Genomic DNA, 14,816 nt, shown 5'->3' with positions numbered 1-14,816 from the left:
CATAGAGTAATCTATGCTCTAACCCTAACCCTTGTTGATTGCAGTTTCCGCTAACCCTAACCCTCGAGTTTGTTTCAAATTGTTTGGGGAAACTCCGATCAGCGACTTCGGCTTTTTTTAAATTTTTTTCTTGATCTTTTCAGGGTACGAACGGACTGTACGAATGGTTGAAGGTACGAACTAGATTGCACCCATATTGTCTTATCAGCAATACATCTAAGTTCTAAGACATCATGCTTTTTCAAATAAAATGTTCCTGGATCCAGTAGCCTATCAGGACTTTTGAACACTTTTTGTAAGCAATAGTGTAATGCAATTTTTATGTCAGTGGCTGTATGAACTACACACACAAGAGTAAAACTTGTAGCCTGAACTCACAGGGCCTGGGTTTTTTTTCGGTCATTGACCAATTTTTTAGCAAAATGTCCGTAAAAAGTATTGTCAATTCGGTCAAAATGTCCAAAAAAATATATAGTCAATTCGGTCAAAATGTCAATTTGGCCAAAATGGAAATAGTTTCATCAGAAAAAATTACCAAAAGAAAAAAAAATGACCGAATTTTTTCAAATCATTTCGGACAAATGACCAAAAAAAAAAACAAGCACTGGGCCAACTGTTATAGTAAATAATGCGGTAGTTGCGCTAGGCCTATACCCTGGTAACTGAGCTTATCAGCTAGGCTGTTAACCAAAAACACTCGTACAGCTTCCCTCACAAGCCAGCCCCAAAATCCTGTCAATGAGTGTCAAGTGTCAACAGCAAGCCATTTGTAATTTTGCATAGCTTTGCTGCCTGATAGGGTTTCCGAAGGAAAAAAAATGAACCATGTTTCCAATTTAAATTTGAAGTTTCAGAATTGATTTTCTTGAAAAGTTGAAAGTTTACATTTACGAAAGTTTAATTTCTAGAAAGTTTACGCGGCAAGCGGCGCGGCTTTGTCATTTTAACTTTCCATGCGGCGCGGCACGCGGCGAAAAAGTCAAAAGCGGCCGCGTACGCGGCGCAGCTTGCATCACTAATGCGCACAGTAACTCGAGTTGTAAAAAAACAATTACGCACTTAACGAGTTAAGCTTAGAAACATCACAAGGGAAAACTTGTGGCTGAGTGGTTAGCGCGTTAGCCGTGGCTGAGTGGTTAGCGCGTTGGGCTCGCAGTCGAGAGTCTGCATGTTCGACTCCAGCCACCCGCACTTGCTGTTGTTTCTCTGGGCAAGAAACTTTACGATAATTGCCTCTACCTAGTGATCGATTTGGAGTAATGGGTAGTACCAAATTTAAGTCATAAGTAGAGTAGACAACCGGAAACAGACATTGCCGTCGGCTGCAGCGTGGGTCAGGTGTATGTCGGAAGGCGTACACCGATGCATAGCGCTCAAGTCCGCTTTCCCGCAATGCAGGATAAACATAAACAAAAACAAAAAACAAACCAGTGGTATTGACAATTGAAACTTGGAAAACTTCAAGTGTATGGGACATTTTGTTATTTTTATATATTTCTGCCCGGGATTACAGAGAAGTAGTAGCCTACCGGTAGTATAGGCCTAGTTCTCTGTAGTCCAGGACTCCGCGAAATTCTGCGGTTTTGTTCTCCAAGCAGTCATGTTTTCATTCAAAAATGCATTTTTTTTCTTTTTATGACAGGAAGGTATAAGTTATGATATATATAATCTATAAAAACAAAACTCCATAGTAGTGTGTGGTATGCGTCCAGAGTGGAGTCAATACCCCTAAAATATTTGGAGCAGAAGTTGAGTAGGTTATAGGCTCAGAGATATCTAAAGAAGGGGATACGAAGGCTTTTATTACGCCTGACAATAGAAGGGCTTTTGTTTATCGTAAATAATCTGTGTTTATCGTAAAATGACAATTGGTACCGATAAAAGTTTAATAAATCTTGTTATGATAACTTGCATTGCGCTATTAGAATCAGGCCTGGATATTCACAGCATGCTCATGGTTAGGCCTACTTGTTAATTCAACTATACCCATATAGCCTACTTGCTTTACATCTAAGTTAGCCTACTGCAAAGGCTTTGTTAAAAATAACAGCTTACTGGTAACTTTTCAACTGTCTTTGTAAACAAGTATTCTTTAAATATGCTCTACGCAACATTTGCTAACTGTCTTGTGTAGCTCATTGTACCGGCTGCACTACAAAACTTTCTACGATTTTAAAAAGAACCACATGTTTAAAGCACTACAAACTACCGCCCTGGTAGTGTCATGAGAATAAGGCAATCGCTGCGAGCCTTCATACCCCCTTCTCTAGATATCCCTGTATAGGCTAGCCTATATACTGCATAGCGACAGACGTCGCAGTGGAGTAAAGAAATTGACTAGAAAGAGTCCAGAAACTGACTTCGTTCACCTCTGGCGCTGCAGGAGTTAATTTAGTCAAGTCAAGTCAAGTCAATTTATTTTGTTTTAACAGCGCCATATATTAACAAATAATCAGAGTAAAATGTAATTGTCAAAACAATGCATTGTACAACTGTTAGTTAGATTATGGCGCAATCAGGATGGTAGCGAAAGACCATAAGCAGTCATCTAGTCAGCCACCACCCCATCACAGTAAATCTAACTACACATTCATACACACTAGTGTGCAGAGGCAGGCACACTACTTCATTGAATAAAAAGGGTTCGCCACTGAGATTGAAAAACAACTACTGTTGGTTTGAATCTGCATTCTCAGACTGAGTAAGCCGAGGATGAAGATTCAAACCAACGACCAAGAATTGACCAACCACCAATAATTAGTAATTGTGTGCTATAATAGGCTACAGCACTTGCGAAAGTTTTCCTGAAATAACGAGGAAAAACGTGGATACCACCACCGAATTGCAACAATTTTTATGTGAAGCATACAAAAACAGGGCAATTTGATACTAATAACTGTAGAGAACAAATATTAATAAGTACGATATGATGATATAGGCCTACTGTAAAGGTAAGTTATCCTTTGTATTGAGCACTTAAAGTACGCATGTATATTCATGTAACAGTTGGTTTTTGAGACTTTTTTTAAAGCAATGGAACGGTAAATCTTTTATATCGTGTGAAATTTCACTCCACACTTGCACACACAAGAAATGGAGTGTTTTTTTGCCAAAGTTTGTTTCAAACCTGGGAAGAAAAAATCTGGTTTTAGCCTTATGTCTTGTATCATGTTGATGTATGTCGTCTAATTTAACAAAGTAGCCAGAGAAACATGCTGGCAAAAAATTATTTTCGTACTTGAACATGAACTGTGCATATGCCAGCTTTGCAAGGTCACTCACTTTTAATACCTGAAATTTGCTGTAGGCTACATGTAGGTCGTCGAAGTTTTCCTGTCACCAAACAAACACGCTCTAATAAATTTGTTCTGAATCACTTCCACCTTGTGTACTAACGTTTTGTTGGCCCTACCCCAATTAATTATCGAATATTGAAGATTTGATTTAAATAATGAAAAGTAAATTAATTGACTCCCAACATTTCCGATAGCTCATTTGGTTAGCGCGTGACTTCTGGAACGAAGAAGCTTCAAGATCATGCGGCGCTGGTTCGACTCTCGGGGTGTGCGCTTGAGCAACGCACGTTAAGAACTGCTCTTCATTCAGCGGCATCTAATGAATGGAATAATTCCCCGGCAACAAAACTTCAACAATCGAAAACTTCACTCTGTCAATCTCGGTGGCCGGGCCTGTGTCAGTGATTCAAAGCCTCCACAAGTATGCGAAACTGCCAGGATTAAGCTCTGCAAGCAGCTTTTCCAGTCCGAGGATACAGATTCAATCAATTTTTTCGTCGCATTATTACTTTGTAGAGTATTGGGAAGTCCCCTACCTATCAAGATTTTCTTTGAATTGTATTTTTTGACTATTCCGGAGAAGTCAATATTGGACCATTGTTTTCTGATGTAATAGTTTTATCACTGCATTATTTCTGTCAAAGTGCATTTGTTATTGGAAACAATGTTCCAGATTTTCTTCACATCCAACAACGCGAAATTAAAAGTGTTATAAATAGCTTTGATCACAAAAACGACAATAGTTGTCTGACGCACTTAACAGATTAAAGTAGCCTTCGGTATTAACTGGCAAAACAATAAAATTCTGGCTCCTGTTTTTTTTAACAAAGTTTTCAGACTTGTTTTTTTTATCTTTATCCTGCATTGCGGAAAAGCGGACTTGAGCGCTATGCATCGGTGTACGCCTTCCGACGTACACCTGACCCTAGGGACGGTACATTACGGGACGCGCAACTCCGTTGTTCCTTCAACATTAGAAAGGTCAATTGCCAATTTGACATATTTTATACGCTTTACTGCTGGCTTGCTTTCAACTAAAAACCTTAAATTACTTTAAAACCAACTTCACTCTTCTTATATAACCCATAAAAAGTAAAATATTTTGTAAATTACAAAAAAACGTAACCCTTCTAGTGTTGCGGATAAGCCAAAAGCAGATGAAGTTTCGCATCCCTATGATCTACAATCCCTAACCTGACCCATGGACTTCTAAATAGTAGCACCTGGACTGGACACGCAGTGACCAACATGAGGCCAAACAGTTGGTACAACGGTTGACCAACAGCCAAGTAACTAACCCTGTTGTACCAACTGTTTGGCCACTGCGTGTCCAGTCCAGGTGCTACTATTTAGAAGTCCATGCCTGACCCATGCTGCAGCCGACTGCAATGTCTGTTTCCGGTTGTCTACTCTACTTATGACTTAAATTTGATACTACCCATAGCCTACTCGAAATCGATCACTGGATAGAGGCAATTATCGTAAAGTTTCTTACCCAGAGAAACAACAGCAAGTGCGGGTGGCTGGAGTCGAACATGCAGTGTCTCGACTACTAGCCGAACGCGCTAACCACACGGCCACTGCTTTTAGTCTACCCCACTCCAACTCCAAGCGAAGCCAGAAATTCGGGTTCCTACATACTTTCAAACTCCGTCTCCTCTGCACAGAGCGTTGTAAATCCTTGGATGATGGGCGTTACTAAAACTCAGAAATTATGTGGACACAGACACTCTGAAAGTTGTTTATCATGCTTTGATTTATTCACACTTACAGTATTGTACAGCAAGTTGGGGAAAGGCCTATGACAATGCCATAATCCTTTAACAAAATTGCAAAAAAAGTTATCAGAATAATTGCTAAAACATTATAAGATAGGCCTATTATGCTCACACTATCTCTTTAGCGGCATAATTGTAGTTTACTTCATAAACGTAGATGACCTGTTTTAGCGTGATAGCGCTTGGTCATTTGCATCTAGCCTACATTTGTGATGACAGCTAAGCGGCCACCAGCGTGCAGTTGTCTCAAACAGACCAAGGGTGAGATCTGAGCAAATCCAACATGTGGTGAGAATAACAGTATTTGAAAAAAGTGTAAAAAAATATCTTCCACAAAAAAATTATGATAAATAGTAGCCTAGTAACTTTTTAGTTTCGTCGTTTCTACCTTTTTTTAGACCTCTGCCATGTTTGGCATTTATCTGCTTTTTCGTTGTGAAAGTCAGAAATAAAAACAAACTGAACAATTGAGTTACTTGCAACATAGAAATGGGTTAGAAACACGCATCGTAGTAGTCCATTGTAAAGTAACAAAACACCATTGTAATAATCAGCTAAATGATCGTCGCTACCAATCGATTGACAGTCCTAGTCAACCTTCCATGTGTGGTGAAGCACTTCAAGTACAGAACTTGCCGCCGCATATTCATCTCTCACTGCTTGTCAGTCATTCCTCTGCGAGAAACATAAGGAGCGTCGCGCATGACTCGGGCGTCTCCGACTCGGAAGTAATTTCTTCTATAATGCAACCCCCTTCCACGAATGGGGCTGCGTGTCCCAATGGGGTAACGAGTGAGGTAGGTGTTAAGTTTTTTACCTTTTGGCGATACAGAGACCCCATTTTCAGGGCCGGGAAGCATATCTGAAAAACAACCCAGGAATTAGAATTGATCTCACAAACAACAGTTGTGAGTTGCGTTTAATCAAGCAGCAGAACTTGAGTGTTGCCAATCTGTCACATTTTGTTCACTATTTATTTCAGCCACGGTCACCGCTTTGCTTTCAAACACAAAGTAATAGAATTTTATCCCGTCATGCCCGAAGTGCTCTCATCGATAGATACCAAAACACACAAATTTGTCCAAATCGCGGATCGATGTCCAAATCGCTGACAAGGCAGGCAAACCGTTAATCTAGAGACTAGACTGTCCATCGACTGCACTACCCGGTGGTTTCAATACAGTTTATCAATGCAAAAACATATTTAAAAACTTGTTAAAAGACAACGAGCTTCAAGTGGGAACAGTGAACACGGTAAACGAAACTACTACAGTACTACAAAGTGGGAAGTTGTCAGGTGATAAGTCAACCCAGCAATGACACAAAAAAGTTCACGTAAACTTCAAGTTTACGCTGCACAAATTAAATTGCAATGATTGACACGTTGGGGAATAAATTAATGAGTGCTTCAACATCTCCTTTCACACCAGGTGTACTTTAATACATTTTATCAAGTTAATTGCAGAAGACTGGATAGTTGACGCAGCCATACTTTGAAAGAATACGAGAGATATCGCTGCACCAACATCGTCAAATTATAATAAAACCCAAGCAACCAACCTGCTCTCTGCGCCATCTTGACACAACCGATGACTTTGAAGTACTCGTGACGACACAGGCCGGTTTCTTCTTGACTGAGGATCTCTCCGGTGCTGGTGATGAACTGGTTTAGGATTAAGACATCCTGACAAACAGAAAAATTTGTCAAATCAAATGACGATCTTAAAGCGTACGTTGTCACAAAAAACACAATCTGATTTGAGATTAAACGAATAACTGATGTTAGAAAAAATTTGAAGATAAAAATGTTTGAAGAAAACAGAAAGTTTATTGGACGTTCAAAAGGACGTCAGTTCGATGCCGCTCCAAAGCACGCAGATGTGTATCAGCAAGACACTTAATGTTAAAATAATGAGAGCAACTCACTCAACTCAACATGTCTCTTCGCCGCTTCCTGTTTATACAAGCAGTTCACAGCGTATATACCGCATGGTCGCAAAATAAAACAGGAGTATTGCTACTTTCCTCTCCAAATAATTGCCTGTTGCTTGTTTGTTTGTTGCTGAGGAGGGCATGCGATGTTGTTGCTTGCAAATTATCATCAGTTGTGCGTGTGGGACTATGTCATAACTCAGTCAGCAAAATCAGTCATTTTTACATTAAGTCAACGTTTGCAGACGTTGAATCAATGTAAAATTGATGGATTTTGATGTCCGGGAAAGAAATACATATTGTATAAAGTAAAGAAAATTTTATATGGAAAATAATAAAATGAGATAATTTCCACACAAGGTCTTGTGATTCATTTCTTTAAGATTAATTAGAAAACCTTACTTCATATGTTATCTGGATTCCTCGGCTTCTCAGTGAACACTTGTCAAGCTCGTCATGTCGAGCAGCAATGTTGGTTTGCTGCAAGTGCTGCATCAAACCCTTGATCTAAAAGTTAAAGCTCGGTTGAACGTCAGTCCGATCGACAACATATAAGTAATCAGAAAACGAAATCACAGTTTATTAGAGTAGAAATGCACAATGCACATACAATACATAAAATCACACACAACACAATTCTTGTGTTTTTAGAGTAAGCGCAAGTTAGGACACTGCTTAAGAAATTAATTTTTAAGAAAGTGTAATCTATGTAACACAAAATAATTTTCAAATATTCTTACACACCACAAAGATACTTACCGTTGTTGTATCCCCATCTTGTGTGGCTTGAACTAAAAATACACACATTGTTGACGACTCGAAACATTGTTGATTTGTATATTGGCGCCTTAGTTAGATGCTAAGATGCACAATACACACCAGCAGAGAATCCAGAAAACTTCAGTCGAAAACGAAGCACCATAGTAGTGCAATAAATTTATGATGGTCTATTCCAGGGCTACTCAACTAATTTTAGCAAAGGTCCATTTTGACAAGTTGAATGTTTTTGCGGTCCGGTGAATATTTCACATGCAACCACGAAAATTAAACAACCAGTACGAGCACTGTAACACTTTTCAGGTAGTATGTAATACGACTTGGATTTTTGACTAACACAAACAAAGAAATAAAAAAGGAAACAAAATGTATTGTGTTTCTTTGTAGTGTAGCTGTGTGGACCGCACATCACAGCAAAACGTTGGGGGGTCTGGGGGCGAAGCTCCCAGCTCCTTGGATAATCACAAAAAACTGCTTTTCCCTAATGAAAATCTGTTTTAAGAGGCCCTAAAATGTGGCAATGAAGTTATTCTTCCGGAAGCCCGAGGTCCACCTTTAACACCCAGAAGGTCCGGATTCGGACCGCGGTCCGCCAGTTGAGTAGCCCTGGTCTATTCTATGAAATCAAATGCGCTGTTGTTGGTGAGGTGACAACAGGTGCAAGACATTCTGGCTTGGCTAACTTGGTGCAAGACAATTTCCATTCGATAAGGAATCGTAATGCTATTGTGACGTCATCTAACTTTCAGTTGTCGGTTAACTTTTTGTTTCTTCTTAGCTTGTATTTTCTTCTTTTAAACGTTGAATAACTTTTGCATAACAGTTAGTGTACAGTGAAAAAAAATCTGAAGGCTATTCATCTCTGGTAGATAACAATATCTGCACAAAGCAAGATTTGCTCAATGGAAGAATTAGAATTAGCACCAAACCATCTCGCAGTGAGATGTCCCTGTGATAAGTCGGTCATGCCAAAATGTACTGATCCCCTGTCAACAGTGCTGCGACTCAGAGCACCCCTATTACGTCACACTGTGAACAAAACAAATATGAGATTAAATCTAACAAGGCAACCTGTCAGTTCTATCTGATCTTCACCATATCTTACATAGTTTAGTTTTAGTTATGAATTTCCTGCTTTGCTCAAACCAATACAAGACAGAGAAGATTAACTCAAACTCAAAACATCAACTCACTTTCTCTGTATGGCCTTGTAGCTGTGGTTGTGATTGGAGTTTGAAGCTTCGTTGCATGAGAAAATAACAAGGATCTTGTAGATGAATACAAATTACACAAAACCCTGCTACATATAACCATGGTTTACACTTAGACACAACTAAAAAGAATAGAAAAGGTGAAGGCAAAGCAAAAATATTAACAAACTTAATGTGGTATCCTAACCTTGGTATGGAGAGCGCCTCTTAACTGGCTCCCAGTTAAGAGCTGGTTGAAATAAACAAGTTTCCATCAATCAATGAGCACCTCTATTAGTTGATAGTAAAACTAAAATAAGATTAATAATATTTTTAAACTGGCAGTGTCAACATCAACACGAAGATGCACAACAATAAAGTTGCAAGCAAAAGCTTCAGACAGCATCCAACTCTCAAAAAAACACATAAAGCAGCAATGATAGGGTGGCAGGTTTGGTAAAGGAAATGTAAGAACAAGAAATCTAAAAATCAATTTAAGAACATGATTCATAAGCCAATTATTGCAGAATAGATCCTGTGATCAATTGCTGGATCATTCATAAAATAGTCAAAAGCTGTCAATTTTTTCTTCAATCAAGTCAATGTTCTCTTTAAGTTCCTTCCACTCCGACATTCGTAAAGTGATTCCTTTTTGAGTTGGTTTGATCTGACCATCTTTTTCAAAGAATTCACGAATACTGACATATTTCTTGCCCATAAAAGTGTCGACTGAAACAAATCGCTTTCCACCAATCGAAATCTTTCCTTCTGTGCCAATCAGGTTTTCAAAGGAATCACTTTGATTCTGTCAAAAAATCATTAACATGTGATCTTGCAACTTTACACAAAACAACAACGTTCATCACAAAAGTTTAGTTTAAAAGTTTTTACATTGAAAATGAAAACCTTGAAATAACATCGTGAAAAGCTATTTTTAAAATTCAACTTTATAAAATGCAATATATTTGAGAAAAAAGGAGCTAAAAACAAATAAAAACATACTTACCTCATTCCAAGGGTTTTCTTGATCATCTATAATAATTAATATTTAAAAATTAGTATTATTAGCGGCCAACAATAACATTAAGCGTTACTGTTTTCAAAAACTGTAAGTCTCATACAAAATAAAACTTGATTTGAGAAATTATAAACACATTGAAATATAAGGCAACCTCCTAATACCTATTGTCAGTGTTTCCGAATGTTTTTAACTGAAAATAGTATTAAATTATTCTATTAGTCGATTTGAAATATTAAGAAATCAAAGGAATCAACAACATCAAAACCTGCAGCTGCTAAAAATGTCCCGCAATTGGGAAGTAAAACTAGCCCAATTTGCGGGAAAAATTCGAGGATCTGGTAACCCTTAAATTTGAAAGTTATCAGGCAATGTTGGCATTGGTAAACATTTTGAAGAGTAATACACTAAGAGAAGTAATACAGAGTAATACAGTAATTACATAATACATATTACAAAGAAGAGTAATACATAATACACTGTTGGGCCATAACCTTAACCCGTAATCCTCAAAATTGGTCCGACTGGAACTGGAAACCTTGATAATGCCCGGCAAAAAGGCGGCAATAGACATTTAGAGGTACTGGAAATAAAATAATATTTTCCTAATTTATTTCTGAAACAGCGATCATAAACCTTTTAGATATCCTACTAAAGTAGGTATCTTAGTAAAATATTTTTGATTGACCACATAAGTACGTAATTAAAATAATAATTTATATAGTTAACATGCACATGAACTTAAGATGACTTACACAATCCATCTGAAAATCTTCTCATATTCAAGCCATACGCATTCCGACACAAAAGTGACCTTACTACTATTTTAGAAGTCTGGCATAAAAAAGTCATTGTATTTATACAAGTATTTCACATTAATAACTGTATAATATCCTGGCAATTGCAATAAATATGCATTAGAAAAGCAATTATATGAAATCTGTACAAATTGGCTGTATAAATGTTAATGTAAGCCTACATACAATATGGGTTCATCATTTCAATTTGACATTTAACGAGTGCCGTTGATATCATTGTACAAGCATATCACAGCACAACTTCATTCCATCATCTCATATGGAACAACAGCATGATTTTAGATTAAGTGGATTTCCCTATGTCGTATTTTCCAAGATTTACCACTACCCAATTGATAGTGGTAATTGTGACATAATACACTGTGGTCAGTGGTCACAAATGCAACATAACAGACAACAGGAAGCAGCAAAGTCACATATTAGCCTTTGAATCAACTGCCCCCTTATCTTGGCATGCCATAAAGTGTAATGAAGGCATGCCAGATGTTCTCACCACTCGGCCAAGCAGCTGATGTGCATTGATCCTTCAGTTACTCATAACGCAAACAACAAAAGAAAATTACAATTTTATAGAAATTATATATCTGTTACTTTCATTTCTAATACAAAAATTTGGGCTTGTATTAGCAGGTTATATTTATTTTTTCACAAGATATCATGACAATACATTAGTACGCAATATTACATCGTGAAATAAGAGAAAATAAGCGGAAAATAAAAATGTTATCAAAAAATCATTTGCTTAAATGTCATGTCAGTTGAAAAATTTGCTTAAAAATTACAACTTTTAAGTACTAGGGTTAAAAAACGATTTTAGCATTGCAAACATTTAAAATTGAATTGTTAAAACAACATGATACGTTTTTCTGGTGCAGACTAAGCTAAACTATCACAAGATATATAGGGTGATAATACTGATAATTTGCTTTTAATCCGGCGTTTTGTCAATCAGACACGACTAGAGATGTAAAAAAACGTTTTTTTGGTTTTTTAAAAAACGAGCTTGTTTTTTTTTTTATATATTTTTTTTATATATATATTTGTTTTTTTTACATCTTTTGACATTAAATGTCACAATATGTAGCAATTAGGGTAAACTCATTGCAATAACACAACAGATTATTCATCTGAGGACTCTGATCTTGCATAACTACTTCGTAGCAGACAAATAGACTCTTACTACATCAGATTTTTGATAGTTTCATTAAATTTTTTCTTGTTTCCAAATAAACTAAGTTTTGATCTTTCATGTTTGTTTTGTATCTTTCTCCTGCATTGCGGGAATATGGGTAAAACTTTATACTTGTCAGGAAAAGTATTATGAAGCATTTATTCATTATGTGAACACTGGGCAGTGATTGGGCAGTGTGAAGTGTGAACAGTGTGAACATCAGGGTTGGTAGTTACTAGCAATAGTCAACATGGGTGGTGGGCATGTGAAAGGAACATTAACCTAAACCTTTTCTGACAAATGCACTTACTTCTGACAGCTAAAAATATCAGTGATAAGATCTCTTGCATTATGTCACAAATGATCAGCAAGAAGCATCAATGACAAAGTGTCTAAGACCTTACAACACACGAATAGAATAGCCTACTTCTGTTTCAACATTTATAAAGCATAGGTCTATACATCTATGCTCAGCTATGAGTTGAAAAACATGTTTAAACAAGCTATTGGCAATAGCTTGCATTAGTAAATTACACAAACAAGGTAATGTGTGTTCTGAATACTGCCATCCAGTGGCATAGCCAGGGGGGTTGGGGGTTTCAACTCCCCCTTTGGCACGCATGTGACGTCACGATATTGAGAATGATGCTTTCAGTCACTTTATGTCTCTAAAACAAAGTTTGCCTAATTTTAAACAAAACTGCATTAAAAGAGCAAGTTTTGCCAGATACCAAACATTCAAATATTTCAGCCAGGAATTAGCAGAAAGAAAACATACAGACTTAGCTTTATTTCCGAAAAATGTCGAAGAAAACATGATCTTATCCTTTTGCTATGCCTGTGGACAGCACTATTTTACAGGAATATTCATACCACATTTTTGTTAAAAATGCTCTCAGAATGCACCAAATTCAAAGTAATATTTCAAAATTTTCTGGGGGAGGCCTCCAGACCCCCCATCGCTGGGTGTCGTGTTAGGAGAGCACGGAGACGGGCTTCGCCCGCCGGCCGTCAATCCCCCCCTTTCGAAATTCCTGGCTATGCCACTGCAGTACCATCTTGTTTTTGCCAAAATTTTGTCAACCCATTGAGTGTGTACAAGAATAACTAGTACCGGTAAACTAACATCGTAGGCTAACTTCCATAAAATTAAAAAGAAATTAACTCATCTACATTATGTCATGTATCAAAGTGCATTAACTCAATGTTTGTCAGGTCTACTGCCACAAACATGCCTGAGAATGAAAAAGAAAGTGAAACAACATAGGACTATGCAAAAAACATATGCTGCCATGCAAGCACAAACACTTAGGAATTTCAGCACACCAATAAAACCATTTTTACTAGTTTAATGTTTTTCAAGAGCACTGTAATGAAACTAAGCTGCAAATTGTAAAAAATTTGCAACTTTTCCAGAAAAATATGAAAAAAAACAATAAAAACAAAAAAACGCGTGTTTTTTTAGCCCAAGTTTTTTTGAAAAAAAACAGGTTTTAAAAAAAAAAACGGTTTGTTTTTTTTGCATTTACATCTCTACCACGACAAACTTCTTCAGGGGGCTAGATTAGGTAGTGACTACCTGTCTAGCATAGAAAAACACAGGACCATGTTGCTATAACCCCCAAAATCAGGGGACGAAATAGGTTGAATCCTTATTAAGGGTTACAAATAGAAACATTTCTAACCCTAACCTAAATCCTAACATTAGATTAGAAATAAAAACATTTCTAACCCTGAATAAGGATGCAACCTATTTCGTCCAATGAAAAGATCGAGAGAAATTTTGAAATGTTTGCGGCAACTCCGATCAGCGACTTCGGTTTGTTGTATCTTTTTCTCGATCTTTTCAGGGGACAAATTAGGTTGCACCAATGAACATTCGTGCAAATCTGCGACATGTGTGTCAATGCGGTCATACAAAGTTTTAGCTACAATAAGTTTTTGATGTTTTGGATGATGTGAATTAAAATTTAAATATCTGTCAGTGTGTGTGGGTTTTCTGAGTTCCAGGTTTGGCATCCATCAGCTTGAAGATGTTATAAGATGGAAAAGGCAGCGTTGGTACAGACATGTGCAACGCTTGGAATAAAACAAGTGGCCAAAAAAAGTTTAGTTCTTTAACGTCCATGAATATGACCCTTGTGACTGTCCTAAGAAGCGTTGACTAGACTACATTGTGGTCTTTGGAGAAGATATACCAGTACAGTTCTTGACAAAACTGCAGATCTCGTCTCGGTCAACCCTCGGGGCCATGGAATGGAGAATGCCATCACAAAATAGAAGATTGTTGGCCACCAACCCTCGCAATACGGGGAACAGTAGACGTTAAATCGTAGACATAAATAGAGACACAAAACATAAAAACGTAATTTGCAAATCTCCCATATGAGGAGCACCATATTGCAATATTTTATTGTGAGTTATATGAATAGGCCTACAGATTAAAAGAAACACAATAGTTTTGTTATATAGCCATGAGAACAACATTACTTTGAATCATTCTTGAAGAGGGTACTTGTTGGTGATTTCAAAGTGGTGTCAACAAGAAAAAAGTTTAAGAACCACTGTTGAAGAGGCTTTGAATCACTGACGCAGGCCCGGTCACCGAGATTGACAGAGTGAAGTTTCCGATTGTTGAAATCTTGTTGCCAGGGAATTATTCCATCCATTAGATGTCGCTGAATGGAGAGCAGTCCTTAACGTGCGTTGCTCAAGCACATGCCCCGAGAGTCAAACCAGTGCCACTTGATCTTGAAACTTCTTCGTTCCAGAAGTCAAGCACTAACCCACTGAGCTACCGGGACGGACGTTAATTATGGAGCTATTTTGTTTGTAT

The 14,816-nt window shown here is 37.5% G+C and overlaps 2 protein-coding genes across 2 annotated transcripts; both read right to left on the bottom strand.

The window, feature by feature from the left end:
• Nucleotides 1-5,004: 5,004 nt before the first annotated feature.
• Nucleotides 5,005-9,113, bottom strand: LOC145784437 (large ribosomal subunit protein mL66-like). The gene is made up of 5 exons (XM_082596249.1): nt 8,977-9,113; nt 7,766-7,797; nt 7,409-7,513; nt 6,635-6,758; nt 5,005-5,936 (listed from the first exon to the last, which is right to left on the bottom strand). The coding sequence occupies exons 1-5, from the start codon at nt 9,095-9,097 to the stop codon at nt 5,728-5,730; spliced, it is 591 nt and encodes a 196-aa protein (XP_082452375.1). The 5' UTR covers nt 9,098-9,113; the 3' UTR covers nt 5,005-5,727.
• Nucleotides 9,114-9,116: 3 nt separating this feature from the next.
• LOC145784438 (RNA polymerase II transcriptional coactivator-like) lies at nt 9,117-10,886 on the bottom strand. The gene is made up of 3 exons (XM_082596250.1): nt 10,747-10,886; nt 9,980-10,005; nt 9,117-9,778 (listed from the first exon to the last, which is right to left on the bottom strand). Exons 1-3 carry the CDS (start codon nt 10,841-10,843, stop codon nt 9,542-9,544), a joined length of 360 nt encoding a protein of 119 aa, XP_082452376.1. The 5' UTR covers nt 10,844-10,886; the 3' UTR covers nt 9,117-9,541.
• Between the last annotated feature and the right edge of the window lie 3,930 nt (nt 10,887-14,816).

Source organism: Aplidium turbinatum, chromosome 15 (assembly GCF_918807975.1).
Source record: "Aplidium turbinatum chromosome 15, kaAplTurb1.1, whole genome shotgun sequence".
NCBI lineage: Eukaryota > Metazoa > Chordata > Ascidiacea > Aplousobranchia > Polyclinidae > Aplidium > Aplidium turbinatum.
Note: the sequence above shows the minus strand (reverse complement) of the source record. Positions and strands in the feature narration are given on the sequence as shown.

What these genes read in the sequence shown, in the direction of transcription:
- LOC145784437 (XM_082596249.1), bottom strand. Translation starts at nt 9,097, where the DNA reads ATGGTTATATGTAGCAGGGTTTTGTGTAATTTGTATTCATCTACAAGA. An exon ending in AAGATGGGGATACAACAACG is followed by an intron (nt 7,514 to 7,765) that starts GTAAGTATCTTT and finishes TTTAACTTTTAG; the next exon opens with ATCAAGGGTTTGATGCAGCA. An exon ending in GAATCCAGATAACATATGAA is followed by an intron (nt 6,759 to 7,408) that starts GTAAGGTTTTCT and finishes TCTGTTTGTCAG; the next exon opens with GATGTCTTAATCCTAAACCA.
- LOC145784438 (XM_082596250.1), bottom strand. Translation starts at nt 10,843, where the DNA reads ATGACTTTTTTATGCCAGACTTCTAAAATAGTAGTAAGGTCACTTTTG. An exon ending in AAGATTTTCAGATGGATTGT is followed by an intron (nt 10,006 to 10,746) that starts GTAAGTCATCTT and finishes TAATTATTATAG; the next exon opens with ATGATCAAGAAAACCCTTGG. An exon ending in AAGAAAACCCTTGGAATGAG is followed by an intron (nt 9,779 to 9,979) that starts GTAAGTATGTTT and finishes ATTTTTTGACAG; the next exon opens with AATCAAAGTGATTCCTTTGA.